The sequence below is a fragment of the Protobothrops mucrosquamatus genome, unplaced genomic scaffold, assembly GCF_001527695.2.
Source record: "Protobothrops mucrosquamatus isolate PMUCROS unplaced genomic scaffold, P.Mucros_1.0 scaffold57, whole genome shotgun sequence".
Lineage (NCBI taxonomy): Eukaryota > Metazoa > Chordata > Lepidosauria > Squamata > Viperidae > Protobothrops > Protobothrops mucrosquamatus.
The window spans coordinates 364,517-379,088 of record NW_015386437.1 but is presented as its reverse complement, the minus strand read 5'-3'; the positions used below and the strand labels follow the sequence as shown (position 1 = coordinate 379,088).

Sequence of the window (14,572 nt, the reverse complement as noted above, 5' to 3'; positions counted from 1 at the left end):
TCACTACTTGCTTTTTCAGAGGTAATTAGCTGACAGAAAAAATGCTAATGAACTTTAATGTATGTTGGCAGCAGTTATACACTCATATTTGTTTCCTATGTGCATGATTCTTCCTCTCCAATAATATTGAATGGTGATACTCAATATTAAGCTTCCTTTAATTGTCTGTGTATGTGGCAAGGTAAGGAAGTTTTTTGTGTAGGATTGCACTGTTAATTTTATCTAATTGAATTAAGAAATCTGGTACCTGTTTCATTTCAGGGGGGGGAGTACATGGAATAGTATATTCAAAGTGCAGCATAGTTGTAATACATATAAGCCATTAGGTTAAACTGCATGTTTTTTAAAAGTCACTTACAGTATGCCAGACATCATGGTTCAGCCAATTTAAAATATTTTATGCTTTATTGGTTGCAATTGGAGTATTAAACATGTGCTTAAATCTCTTCCAGTGAAATTAGTGATACAGAAAAGGTAGTGGGCTTGATGACAGTATGTATTATGGTAAGCCCAAGCATCTGATACTGAACTTCCTATTTAATAACAACAACAACCTTTTATGCTCTGGCATCACACAGAATTTCAGTCCAGGTAATTGCTGCCATTACGATCTCACAGGCTTTGGGGTCCTTCATGTGCCTTGTGGATCAAACCCAAAGGCATTATAGATGGAAACAATAGTGATTCAGACTGATCCTCCTAGACTCATAATACTAAACTAACGAAATATTGAATAGCCAAAAATATTGTCAGAGAGGTCACTCATCTCTTCTGCTGCCTCCTTCATGTTCCTCTAGTTCTTGATAAAAAGACATCTAAAGCTTCCCCCCTCCACCCACATCAATTTACCCACTATGGTTTCAGCCTTGATTAGTAAATCTGAATTAATTGGGCTTCAGCCAGGTATTATATTTTATTTGAATCATCCCAAATCAGGCTGCTGAAAAACTTGTACAATATAAAGTGGATATTGTTTTCATCTTGCCTTCAAAAACATATCTCCTACAATAATTTTAAAAAGGAGAGAGAGTACTTATTGTTTTTCTTTCACTTTTATTAAAATACAAGGAGAAAAAACAGTTCTATAAAGTATATGGTCCACACAGCACCAATATTGTAACATGTTTTGCTCATTTTTCTACAGAGAGAGTATTTATGACATTTAAGAATAAAACATGCATATTCATAAACAAAAGTTCTCCACCATATTGACCCAGGACTCATATCAAATGAATTTCAAACACACCCACATTTCTAAACCCACAGATATAAGGAGAAAAAAGAAATGCCAGTATAGAAAGCATCTGATCACCAACTGAGCATGGTACTCTTTTGTTAGTGGTCTTCATGAAAACACCAGCATCTCTGCTTCATCCAAACTTCTCATCTTTGCAAACCAAGTCTTGGGTCCAGCCAAAGTTTGGTCAATATGGGTTCTGAGTTGATTATGGTAAAGAAATGAATATGACTGGCCTGTATTCCCTACCTGATACATCTTTTATTGCTTTGGTTATATTATTGAATGTAGGTTTTAAAAATCTAAAGCCAACATCTGCCAACACAAAAGATCACACAGGACACTAAATAAGCTCACAAAAATATACTTTACCAAATACCCTTCATATAAGTGATCTCACCTTAAGCCTTCTCACATATTTATAGTATATTTTATTTTAAAAAATAGTACGGATCTGATTCAATGATGTGCCTTGTCGTAAGTGTAAAATATAAGCAAAGTATACTGCTAGTCTAATGTTAAGAGGCATGAAATCGGTTTTTCACAGACTATATTTTCACAGAGCTCAAAATACAAGACATAACAGAGCTTGTTTCCTAAGTGGCATCTAAGACTGAATACTAGATCTGCCATTGTGTAGAATAGTTTGGATCTAGCTATGATCATACTTGATTTCAAGTCAGACTGTTCTGGATAAGACTGAGGCCTCATCCACGCATTTTCCCTGACTCAACATTGAGATGGCCTGCTAACTATAAGTTGAGGACATGTCCTCCCAATGGAATCTCCATCTTGGTGTCAGACTGAGACTGAGGCAGACTGAAACTGGATCAGTGATCTGACGGAAAAGTCATGCAATTTCCCAAATGAACATTCTGATTTTAATAGGAGGAGCCCGAGAAAGGTTGCCAATCTGCATGGCTCTAATAGGTCCACTGCAGGAGAGCCCTGTCCTATCCAAGCACAGAGCCTTGTGCTTCATTGGCCATGTCTACTGTGACTATGGAGGGAAATAATTTCCCATCAACCCACATTTATTTTCTCTCTTTTTTTTAAGCTTGGGTCAGAATAGTGATCTGGAAGGCATCCCAGAAGGTTAGTATTCCTAACTAGATTCTCCACTTGCTGGAAAGTAAAAATCCTGAGGAGACAAAGATCCTCTTCCCTGCACCTACTCCTATCACCTACACCAGGGGTACGCAACCTTGGCTCTGCTATGCTATGCTGGCTCAGGAATTCTGGGAGTTGAAGTCCACGAGTCATAAAAGAGCCAAGGTTGCCTACCCCTGACCTACACCTACTGCCATCACCATCTTTTCCCATGGCATCTCCCACAACAAAATGAGGGCAGCAACTCATTTTGGAAGTTTGGAGGCAGTGATTTTTTGCAAAGAAACATGTTCTCCTCCCTTCTTGAAGCCAGAAGGAAAACACTTCACTGAAGGGTGGAGAAAAGACCTAAATCCCCTTGGCCTACACCGAACTTTTAAAGATTAGCCAGGCTCAGTGCCAACTTTGAGTGCAAACTTGTAGCTTTTCATGACATTTTTCAAGTTACTGCTTTTGCCAAATGCTCAGTTCAAAACATAGAAGAACTGCAAAATATATTCCCTGACAACAAATTATTACAAAATGAGAGCAATGTTCTTATCTTAGAGTTATCTTTCTTGATGAGGTGAAGGTAAGTCCCACACTGATCTCTGGGAGGGTCTTTGAATGCAGTTGAATAATAAAATGGAATGTAGGAACACCATTCTATGTCCATCCGCTTATACATATGTTGTTTGAGAAACATTTAAAACATACACTAAAGTTTAACTGTCTAAAGTTTGACAGCTGTATATTTTATTTTAAAGTCATGCTAATCCAATGCTATTTTCAATGTGGATCTAAAACGTCAATATTTCTTTCATTGACAGTTTTGACTGGGATAGAAATATAGTCTCCTCTATATATTTTTCTCTTTCTTTTTCAGAGGGAAGGGAAGAAAAGAAAGTGCTAGGACACAGAGCTTTAAAATGTTAGTTCTAGGTTGCTAATTAAAGAGAAAAGTAACCTAGAACTAAGGAGAAATTTCCTGACATTTAGAACAATCCGTGGAACAACCTGCCTCCAGAAGGTGTGGATGCTCCAACACTGGAAGTTTTTAAGAAGAGATTGGATAACTATTTGTCTGAAATGATATTGTTTCCTTCTGAGCAGGAGGTTGGACTAGAAGACCTCCAAGGTCCCTTCCAATTCTGTTATTCTGTATCTTTGTCATAATTATGGTACTGGTTGATACACTAAATCAAAATTTCTGTATGATTTTAAATGTGCTAAATTATATTAAAGTCATTTTCAGTCCATCTGAGTTAAGGCATATTCCAGCAATCAAACAAAATGTTTTGGTCTTTCTCTCTTATAAAACTGTCATATTAAAGAGAGTTAAAGGGGAGGAGGACGAAGGTTTGCAATGCTCAAAAAGAAAAAAAAACCCATGAAACAAATAATGAATACAAAGAAGAGCATAACAATTAACCATTTTTTGTCTCCATCCAAAATAGTGCTTTTGTTTTGTTTTGCTTATTTCATTTCCATCCCAGGTTTAAAAATAAAGCATTTATGAAAAAAAAGAAATGGAATAATTTGAGTAATTGTTCAAAACATAGAATGATTTACATGAACAATAAGGTTTTAATGGTATAAATCAGTGGGAAAATGAGATGTGCACTAAATATTTCTTTTTCTTAAAAAGATGACAACATTCTATAACCTAGTTAATTTAGATGTGATCAAATAAATAATTGATCAGAGAAGGTACTTGTCATTTTAAGATGTGTAAATGTAGGGTCAATAAACATAGGACGAGAATGGGATTTCAGAAGCAACCAGGAGTCTTATGGCACCTGGATGACTAACAAATAAACTCAGTTCAAGTTCTAAATTGCCATTCTGGTTTAAAAGTGGATTAGATAGCAATCCCAACATGTAATTCACCGAGAATTATGTGCCGAACTATTAAATGAATATGAATAGAATTAAGGCCTTCAATTGATAAATTATATAGGTAGTCCTTGACTTACAACCAGTCAATTAGTGACAAAAGTTACAATGGACCTCCAGAAAGGTACTTGCAATTCAGGTTTGAGGTTTTGATGGGGGGGGGCAGTTCTGACTGCCCCTACCCACCCACCCACCCCGCCAGCAGTCAATTATTGTATTTTGGGCATTTGGAACTCTCCTGCATTATGGCCATTTGTCCCATCATCACACAACTATGATTTATACATTTTTTTGTGGCAGAAATCAGCATTTACCACTGGTTTCCATCAAAAACTGCCCATTGCTGACAATGGTTCACCTAATAACTATGGTATTTGCTTAATAACTGTAGCATTCACTTAATGGCTGCAGGGTTTGCTTTATGACCACATTTGCTTAATTACTGCCACAAAAATGGTCATAAAATTGGTTCTGTCCAGTGGTGGCCTTGACTTACAGTCAACTTGCCATATGACAGAATTCCAGGCTCCATTAACAGTCATAAGTCAAGAACTACCTGTATGTTATAATGGCAAAATAAGGAGAAGTAAAAAAAAATAAATTAGGGGAAACATTAGGGAATCTGTTCACTGGAAGATCATTTTTAAAAGAATGCCACTGAAATCATTTGCTAAGAAATATGTTTTGCATCCCTGCCAACAGGTTACTGTTTACAAAGATGAGCATTTCATTTATATTAATTATTGCTTGTTTCATATTTTAGCAATGATCCCCATCCTAAATTAAAATACTACTTTCCTGCAACTGTCTGCCTCTATACCTTCACCAAGTCCTTAAAATTTTCAAACTGTAACAACATATGCCACCTCCTCATGCTCCATCTGTCAGCTTTTTAGTACATTCATTCTCAGCTCTTCTGACATCTTTCTCTATAATTGTGTGCCCATGTGTTGTATACCTGTAAAAGGGAAGCAAAGAAAAAAAGTGGACATAGAAAAAAATAGTATTCATACCCCACTGTCAAGTTTGTATCCCTTCATTGGAGGGGAACACAATCTAAAATATGTCTTGTATATTAGAAGAATTCTTGACCAACATCAAAACAATGGTTCCATAAGGAAGCAGTGAAAAATTTTAAGTCTTTGTGGAATTTAATTGCTTGTTAATGTATTCTTGCCCTTCCCTGAATTTTGTTTTCAGAAAAAGGACTTTTACCCTTTCTCTTTTCTTTCACAATTTTTATGTACTTTGAATAAAAATGGGCAAATGGATCCATTTTGCTAACAGGGCAACTCTACTCACTGTATTTCTTTCAATGCATCTTTCAGGAAAATACTACCCAGCCTTTCTCTCAAAACCATTCCACTTTGTCTTCTTCCTTCAAAATTGAACATCCCAACTGTTTCATTAAAACTCCTTCTGTTTTTGACACCCATTAAATGGGTGGGGTAGAGAGACAGGCAGATGAAGAGGGATAGTAGCCATGAGGCCAAAATTAATATTTAAGGGGAAATTATTTCTTTAAAAATGGAAGGTGAACAAAGGATTTGGCTTTCTGCTGCTCTGCAGTTCATCAGTCCTAAAGCAGAAATCTGTTTCACATTAAATTAATGTGGTTAAAAGCTAACCACAATAATGCAGCTTATTAGGTAGAAGGGCAAACAATGCATCAACAAGAATTGCATCATGCCAATCACATTAATTTATGAATAAAATCTCGGTCCCTTTTCATTCTATCTTCTTTATCGTGACAGAAAGATACCCCACTTGCACTATTTTCAAATGCAATTGTTTGTTTTTTAAAAAAATGATATACTAACAGCTAATATTAACTGCACTGTTGTTGAATTTTTTTTAAAAAAGGCAAATAAACCTGATAGTTTCCATCCATGCATCCAGACTTAACATAAAACAAGTTTGTTTCTATATTGGGTATGATTCTGGGCATTTTTCCATCAATGTTCCCAAAATATTGTGGATACACACAATATTTTTTCTTATACAGAGATAACCTTAGAATACATTGCTCAGACATTACTTCAGTGCAGAAAGAATGCAAGGTAATATTCTCACAATTGTTCCTTATGTGATCCAATACAAAGTGCCAACCCATACCACTTCCAAGATCACAGCCACTTTTTCACTTGTAATGATCCACCAGTTGAAAGCTTCATGTGGGATCAGCAAAGGGTGAAGATTTACAGATAGTATTGCACCCTCTGAAATCCTTGTGTTTTTACCCCAAATAATGTGATAATGAGAAATGAGATTGTCATGAGATGTGCCTTAAAGACTAGTTATGTTGAAAGAAAATACTTCAAGTGTTAATATTTTTCACCTGAAGAGCTTACTTTCAAAAATTAGTTTATTCTGGCAGAAAGCACAAGCTAATTTTTTTTTTTTTTGGCAATAACTGATGTTTACTGAAGCATGCTTTTCACAAAACAGTTATAGGAATTGGATATGAGAAATCAATTGCAGACCTGATTGCATAACTGTCCTGGATATATCCAGGTTCAAACATAATAAGTCTAATACTGATCTTTCACAGCAAAATTTTGAAAATTGGGTTTGGGGCAGACAAAAGAAACTGTCAGTTGATTTAGACAAGTTTTTCAACAGAAATTATTTTTTTTATAGACAACAAATGGTAGAAATCCATTTGAGCTAGATTGTCCAAATTGGCCCAAAACGTAACAGTCTTCACTACTTCAAAATTATTAAGAAATTCACTTTGGGTGATATAAACTAAAAAACCAGAGCAAATCAAGTAATTTCTACAATGACTGTTGCTAGGAGATATTTCAGTTTAATCATGCAATGCAGAGTTAGGGTATAACCTGCTCTTACAGAATTCTTTGTCTTTGAAGCACCGAAAGAGATAGAATCAAAGTAAAAGATTTCCAAATTGCAGCTATACTACATTGCAAAAACAAAAAAGTATTATAGCAGAGTGAATACCAGTTCTTATTTTCAGCAATTAATAAGGCAATTAGCTATCCAATTTACAGTAGATGTTGGAATCTGGAAAATCTACCAAATGATACCTCACTACAACAAACTAAAATAATTATTTCATGATCCTAAGCTTTAGATTCTGAACATGCTATGATGGAATGTAACAGGACAATCTCTGAAGGACAAAGTGCTTTTTATCTCAGAGTGTGATATATCATTCTTCATAACCTTTCTGGAAATAATGGTTTTGGGTGCTTCTACTATCTCATGGCATAAAAATCTCAGAAGTATTGTTCTATGAAAGGGAAAAAAATTCCCAGCTCCTTTTTCAGAGAGCTACTGAGAATTCATTGTTGTTTGTAACCACTTTGCGCATTTTACTAGGCCTGTTTTGTCCCCAAAGGCAGAAAAATCCTATTCAAAACAAAATCCAACTTGTTTCCTTTTTGTATTATTTTAAAAGGACAGTCCTCTTGACTTCTTATCTGGTAAATTTGGATTTCATCTTTTCCTGAAGTTTTGTTCCAGCCAAAGTTGAACCTCTTGAAGATTGTAGAAAAAAGGGCCTTTTCCCCCCAGGTAAGCAATTTTTTGTCTTTGTACAATGCATACCCGCTCAAAGGAGACCCCATAAGCCACATTGGCATTATTGTCCATGCAATCAGCCACTATCTGGCACTGTGGTGGCAAAGAAAACTTCTTTAGAAGCTGGTGAGCAGCAGCACATCTGTCTTCTTGGTTCCTATGTTTCTTGACTTCAAATGAAGATGAGATACCAGGAGCAGCCCAGCCATCTGATGGGTGAGCCTCATCAATGTAGACTAACAGAAAGTCAGCCACACTAGAGAACTCTTCCACCAACTTGCCAAAGGCAGACAGCTGGTTTGTGAAGGGAGGTCAGGTAGCTGACCCAAAGTTGATTACAAGTGGGCGTTCAGATTTGGCAAAGTCTAAGAGATGGCATTCAGTACTGTACTTTCCCATGGAGCTTTTCCATCTGCAGTTGCTGCTGCTTTCAGCAGTGCCATTAGATATGTGGATGACATTGGAATTGGGAGCCTCTCCACCCAATTTCACCTATTGATTAAAACAAAAATATAATCAATTATTATAATTTGCTGCAATTTCTCTTGCATTGTTCCCCTTACTAAACAAATAACTCTTAGCTCCCCTACCTCTGAGCCCATTCAGAAATAAATTCTAGATGAATTTCCTTTCTTCCATTAGTTATCTGACAACCATTCTACTATACTCTGGCATAGATACTAATATTATTAGTAGATTAAGAATCAGTCTTTTTAAATAGCAAGTCTAATATTTCCAAGATATATAATTATTTCTTCACATTTTTTTAAAAAAATACTCAACTATTTATAACTAACACACATTGCATTCAGAAAGTATTCATACCTCACAATTTTGTTATGCTGCAGCTACAGTTGCTGAAATCCATTTTTCTCATTAATCTACACTCAGTACCCCATAATGACAAAGTGAAAATAAAATTTTATATATGTAACGTGTGTGTATATATACATACATAGTGTACAATATTATACATTTTTTACTGAAAACTGAAACTCATTTTCATAGCCCAGTGTCAATCAATGTATGCTTGTAATCACATTATAGATGAATAGATATTTAAGAAATGCTAGACATTGTGTTAAGGGTATATTAGTTGGGAACATGAGTGCACATGTATTTTTATACAGAGATAATATCATCTTCTTGTTCCATTCTTTGAGGAAAATGATCCAAAACTACTTATTTGTGTGTGGCAAAATTATGTGAATTTATAAAATTAACAGTTCATTGGAATTTGTAAGATTAAGAGTTCATTGGAACAGGAAATTAGAGCCAGGTGTTTCAATCAGTGAGATGATAATCAAGTATGAATGTGGGAGGTCCTACCATATGTAAAGAACAGAATTCTGAATAGTCACTATTGAAGTCTGAATATCATATATGTCACAGTATCAACAAATGAGGTTTCTTATTGTTGATGCTCACCAGGCTGGAAAAGGTCATAAAACCTTTTGCAGTATGGATTCCACCAGTCCATTTTTCAGGCAGATCAAGTACAAATCATTTTCCTCAACAAATACATTGTGATGGTATAGAGTGTTTCATGTCACAGTAAGTGTTAACAAGTAAATAAAAATAAAGAAGTATAATATTTTTGATTCATGTGCTTAAATGGGTCCTCTTTAGTGTTAGGACTTGTATGGAGAACAGAACACATTTTGGGTCACATTAATGTAGAAATATTGAAAACTCACATATGATCCTGATAGAATCTCTCTTTAATCATTTTTAATGGAATTATAAAAACAGAGCGTGACCTACTCTTTTCATTTAGGACTGCTATCATGAATTCCTTTAGTTTTCTCAAGGCTAAACATTTTCATTTCTTTAATTCCCTCCCTAGAGTTAAGTTTCTAACTCCCCAGTTATTTTCTTTGCCTTTCTTTGGTCCCATTTTAATTTGTCTGAATCTTCTTAAAATATAGTATTCAAAACTGGACTGCATAGGTGAGGTGAAGTGTGACTAATTCAAAATAAAATGGAATGATTACCATGATTAATGTATTGTACTACTGATGCAGCCTCAAATGTATGCATGTATTTATCTATTTTGCAGACACCTTATATTGCTGATCACATTCAGGTTATGATCATGTACAGTCTCAAGGACTTTTGGACATGGACTGTTGTCAAGCCATGTATCCTTGATCTTATTGTGATGCATTTATTTCATTTTCCTAGATTTTTTTTAAAAAAAGCTTTCCTTTCTTGGTTCATTTTTTAATCCATTTTTCTCAGTTCTATCAAGATGTTTGAATTTCATATCTCTTCAAGGGTTTGAATTATCTTATCCAATTAAGTGTCATAGCCAGATTTAATAAGCATTTTCTCCACCTTGTCATTCAATTCATGAATAAAACTGGTGGAAAGTATCTGGTCCAGGACTGCACTCTTTTGGCATCTCATTTAAAACCTCCCTCTACTTTGATGAGGATATGACAAACATTTTAAAGTATCATTTGCAAACCAGCTGTGGATCCACTTAATAGATGTATCATTCAGCCCACACTTAACTTGCGTGCTAATTAGAACATTTAGTGATTTCGGATGACCCTAAATTATCCTGTGAGCTTCTAGACCATGCTACATGTATGTCCAGGACCAAGACAATATGCCACTCCATGTAATCAAAACCAGGATTATCCTATAGTTATTTATTTCTTCATTTTTAATCCCACCTTTATTATTTTTATAAATAACTCAAGGCAGTGAACATACCTAACACTCTTTCCTTCTATTTTCCACACAACAACAACATTGTGAGGTGAGGTGGCTGAGAGAGAGAGACTTACTGGCCCAAAGTCACCCAACCAGCTTTCATGCCTCAGGCAGGAGTAGAACTCACAGTCTTCCTTTTTTCTAGCCTGGTGCCTTAATAACTAGAACAAACTGGCTCTCAATTTGTATTAAATATAAAACTAGTTCTGTCAGTTGTGGCTTCCTGTTTGCTTTTCCAAATTATAAAAAGTAAGATTGATATGGTAATACTTCCATTCTGAAGGTTTCACTAAGCAATATTTAATGCCATTCTTTAAAAAGTGGGAACTTAAAATCAGGAAGGAGGAGGAGGAGGAGGAGGAGGAGGAGGAGGAGGAGGAGGAGAAGGAGAAGAAGAAGAAGAAGAAGAAGAAGAAGAAGAAGAAGAAGAAGAAGAAGAAGAAGAAGAAGAACAACAACAACAACAACAACAACAACAACAACAACAACAACAACAACAACAACAACAACAATAACAACAACCCTGTATCCAGGATCTTTGCTATCATTGTTCTTTCACTTATCAAACTTTCTTGGTACCAAGACATTGGTTTAATTATGTTCAAACAAAGGAATATTTAACAACTGCCTTCCAATAAAGGGATCACAACTGACTTGGCAAATAAATAATACCAGTTTCATGTCATCATAAGATATCCCTTAGTATGGACAGCATCACTGAGTTTCCCACATCAGCAAAAGAAATATTGTGGCACAGGTTATCATATTATTATTATTATTATTATTATTATTATTATTATTATTATTATTATTATTGTTGTTGTTGTTGTTGTTGTTGTTGTTGTTGTTGTTTTGCTGTTAGAAGTCCTTGTGTTTGCTTGGAAAAATTATCCTTAATGAGACAGGCTTGCCAAGCAAACATTCACAAGGCCTCTTCTGCTCTTGCAACAGAGTAATTAGGTCGGTGCCTTGTTCTGTGCTAGCATTAACCACTCCAAAAAGCCAATCCTGACTAGTAGTTAATGCTTAGACAAAACTGGCTGCATCTCCTGCTAATTGGTCTTGATGAAGCTGTAACATTCCCAAAGGTCATCTTTATTCTAGCAAGTTGAGAGATGGGATTGACATCCATTTCGAGGGACTGTTTGGTTTCTTTGTTGTTATCATTCATTACTGAAGTGGAATTAGCTCTTGGAAAAATACCTACAACGCGTCACAGTGAAATGTCATCCAAAATAAATAATTTTTTAAAAAACATTCTCTGCCAAACATCTTTTGAAATTATAGACAAAGGCAGCAAGAGAGCAGTTATGAGAAGCAAACCCAGGAAATTTCACTCACACGCAATATTTCTGGCTCCAGCTTTCCTTTCCTATAACCATGGACTTTTTTCCTAACAAGCTAGTTACATAGTCTATCATGTAGACTCTTTTCCCCCTAACAAGCTAGTTCCATAGTCTATCTATCAAAAAAGGGACTGAGTTTCTCTCACACATAGTTCTCCTCTATAGGGAAGATTGCAAGTTGTTCTTCCACCACTAGCTCTATTGAATTGAAAGCAGCAGTTCAAGTCAAGTCAAGTGCTTTCTTTGACTTCTCTTCTTCACTCTATTGAAGATTGTCCAGTGAAAAGGATGAATGCACAGTTGATTTATTGATTTTATTGCTACAAGGTGAGCTGTTGCTTACATAGTTTTAAAATGTATTAGGACACATATAGCTTATACTGACAGCTTCTGCTAAATTCCTCATTTTTTTTACATACATCTAAATATCATCAGATCTAGTGGCAGTGAATCCCATAGGCCAATTACATGACTCATGAAATCGCACTATCATTTATTTTTCTCAGGACTAACCTAATTCAGATCAAAACACAGTGAATTTTACCTACATGAGCAACAGAGACCAAGAATGGGAACTTCTGCCCTAGATCATTGCCATTAACCTACTAGATGAAAGTTGCTTTGTAAATACAGTTCAATATGCAGTTTTATTTAACACTCTAAGTCTAAGGAATCTCTCTTTAAACTTATATTCTGTAACAAGACCATGATTGGCTTGCTTATGCAGGCAAAGTGAAAAATGAGGTGTCAGAGGCAGGGAGACAAGAGTCTGATTCATAAATCACTGACTGGAATTAGAATTTGCCACTGTAGCATTCATGAACAAAATATCCCAACCTTTTACACAATTTTCATCCCTCTTTAAGGAACAACTTTAAGTCTTTTCAAATTCTCCATAGGGGTTAGACTGTCAGGCTGTGTCAGTTCCTTGCAGAAAAGAGATGTTGCCAAATAATCAATGGGCTCAGGCACCAGTCATTTAAATCCAGACATAATATATTAGGGTTATATTCAGAATTCCTTTGAGCAGTCAGAAATATTTGAAGATTTACTCTTTTATTTTTTTCCATTCACTGACATCCAAGTTCTTAGCAGCCTGTCATTTCTCAATGATTCATCCAAATTTTCACAGCCACTGGCAAGAGAACAGTTCATAGCTACTATTGTGTTGTTTTTTCCTTTGACAGGACCCACAATTTTGCTGTGTTCTTCAGTGGCCCTATTCATTATATACAGTTCCTGGAAAGCCACACCTCTAAAGAGCTAGATGCTGGAAGCTATGAGTGGAAATATACTTTTTCCGAAATGGCATCTCTTTGCCCTTACCAGAGGCTAGAATCACTACATTTCTCTCCCCCACTACTGACACCTCCCAGTGGCTCAAATGATTCCTTATGGTAACCACATAGTGGTCCTGAATGCTAAAGCTTCTTATGTTTCATCTGGAAGAGCAAGCGGTTTTATGAAGACTTCAGAACTTTCTTGACTCAAATCAGAGATGGAAATTTTTGATGGCCAGGGGCTACACCTAACATTTTTATAGAGGATGAGGGCTAAAGTGTAGGGATATAATGAAGTTTGAAAATGCAGTTTAGGAACATTTAAATAAAATTAAGCCTATCTCAAACTCTTTACAGCAGTTTCTGAATTCTCCTTGCTTCCAAATGATGGGAAACCTTTCTACCATTTTTGGTAACTGATTGAAAATTGCATGGAGGATTTCCAAAGGTTAGGAAGCATTGGGGGTTCAGGTTTCTGATTCTTGGCTTAGATATAACTGTTATTTATTCATAGTTCAAATAATAATTTCAGCCAAAAATGAAGTTGAAATGGGCACTGTCATTCTCAAGTCAGGAATTATACAATACAAAGAATCTCATCCACTATTCCTTACAATATTTCCTCTATACATACTGCTTCTACAATGATACTATATTTTATCATATTTCATATTAGTGAGATTTAGTGAGATGTCATTTAGGAAACTATTGCAGAGACATCTTCTCCAAGAAACAAATCATGAATAAACGTTAAGCAAGAATTATTTCTCAGACTTGTACATGCTGACAACTTTCCAAAAGCACAAACTTACACAGAACCCCATGTCAATACATGCTTATGGTCATATATCAATCTAAGGCACTAAAATGCTTTACATTTCATTTACAAACATAGAAAGTGTTGCATAGGAGAGAAGTTCTACAGGGTTATTATTGACAGCTGAAATGATCCTTTATAATAATAATAATAGTAAAGTTGGAAGGGACCTTGAAGGTCATCTAGTCCAACCCCCTGCTCAGGCAGGAAACCCTATACCATTTCGGACAAATGGCTGTCCAGTCTCTTCTTAAAAACTTCCAGTGTTGGAGCATTCACCACTTCTGGAGGCAGATTGTTCCACTGGTTAATTGTTCTCACTTTCAGGAAGTTTCTCCTTAGTTCTAGATTGCTTCTCTCCTTGATTAGTTTCCACCCGTTGCTTCTTGTCCTGCCTCCAGGCACTTTGGAAAATAGCTTGACTCCCTCTTCTTTATGGCAGCGCCTGAGATATTGGAACACTGCTATCATGTCCCCCCTCGTCCTTCTCTTCATTAAACTAGACATACCCAATTCCAGCAGCCGTTCCTTATATGCTTTAGCCTCCAGTCCCCTAATCATCTTTGTTGCTCTTCTCTGTACTCTTTCTAAAGTCTCAACATCTTTTTTACATCGCGGTGACCAAAACTGGATGCAGTATTCC

General features: G+C 35.8%; 1 protein-coding gene across 2 annotated transcripts in view; it reads right to left on the bottom strand.

Moving 5' to 3' along the window:
• Positions 1-7,013: 7,013 nt before the first annotated feature.
• DIO2 (iodothyronine deiodinase 2) overlaps positions 7,014-14,572 on the bottom strand; it is a 16,687-nt gene continuing 9,128 nt past the window's right edge. Inside the window, exon 3 of one of the 2 annotated variants that reach the window (XM_015811936.2) lies at positions 7,014-8,257. In XM_015811936.2, the coding sequence (XP_015667422.1) occupies positions 7,637-8,257 (621 nt within the window). In that variant the 3' untranslated portion in view covers positions 7,014-7,636. The remainder of the gene's footprint in view (positions 8,258-14,572) is intronic. The other variant, XM_015811937.1, reaches the window with a different exon arrangement.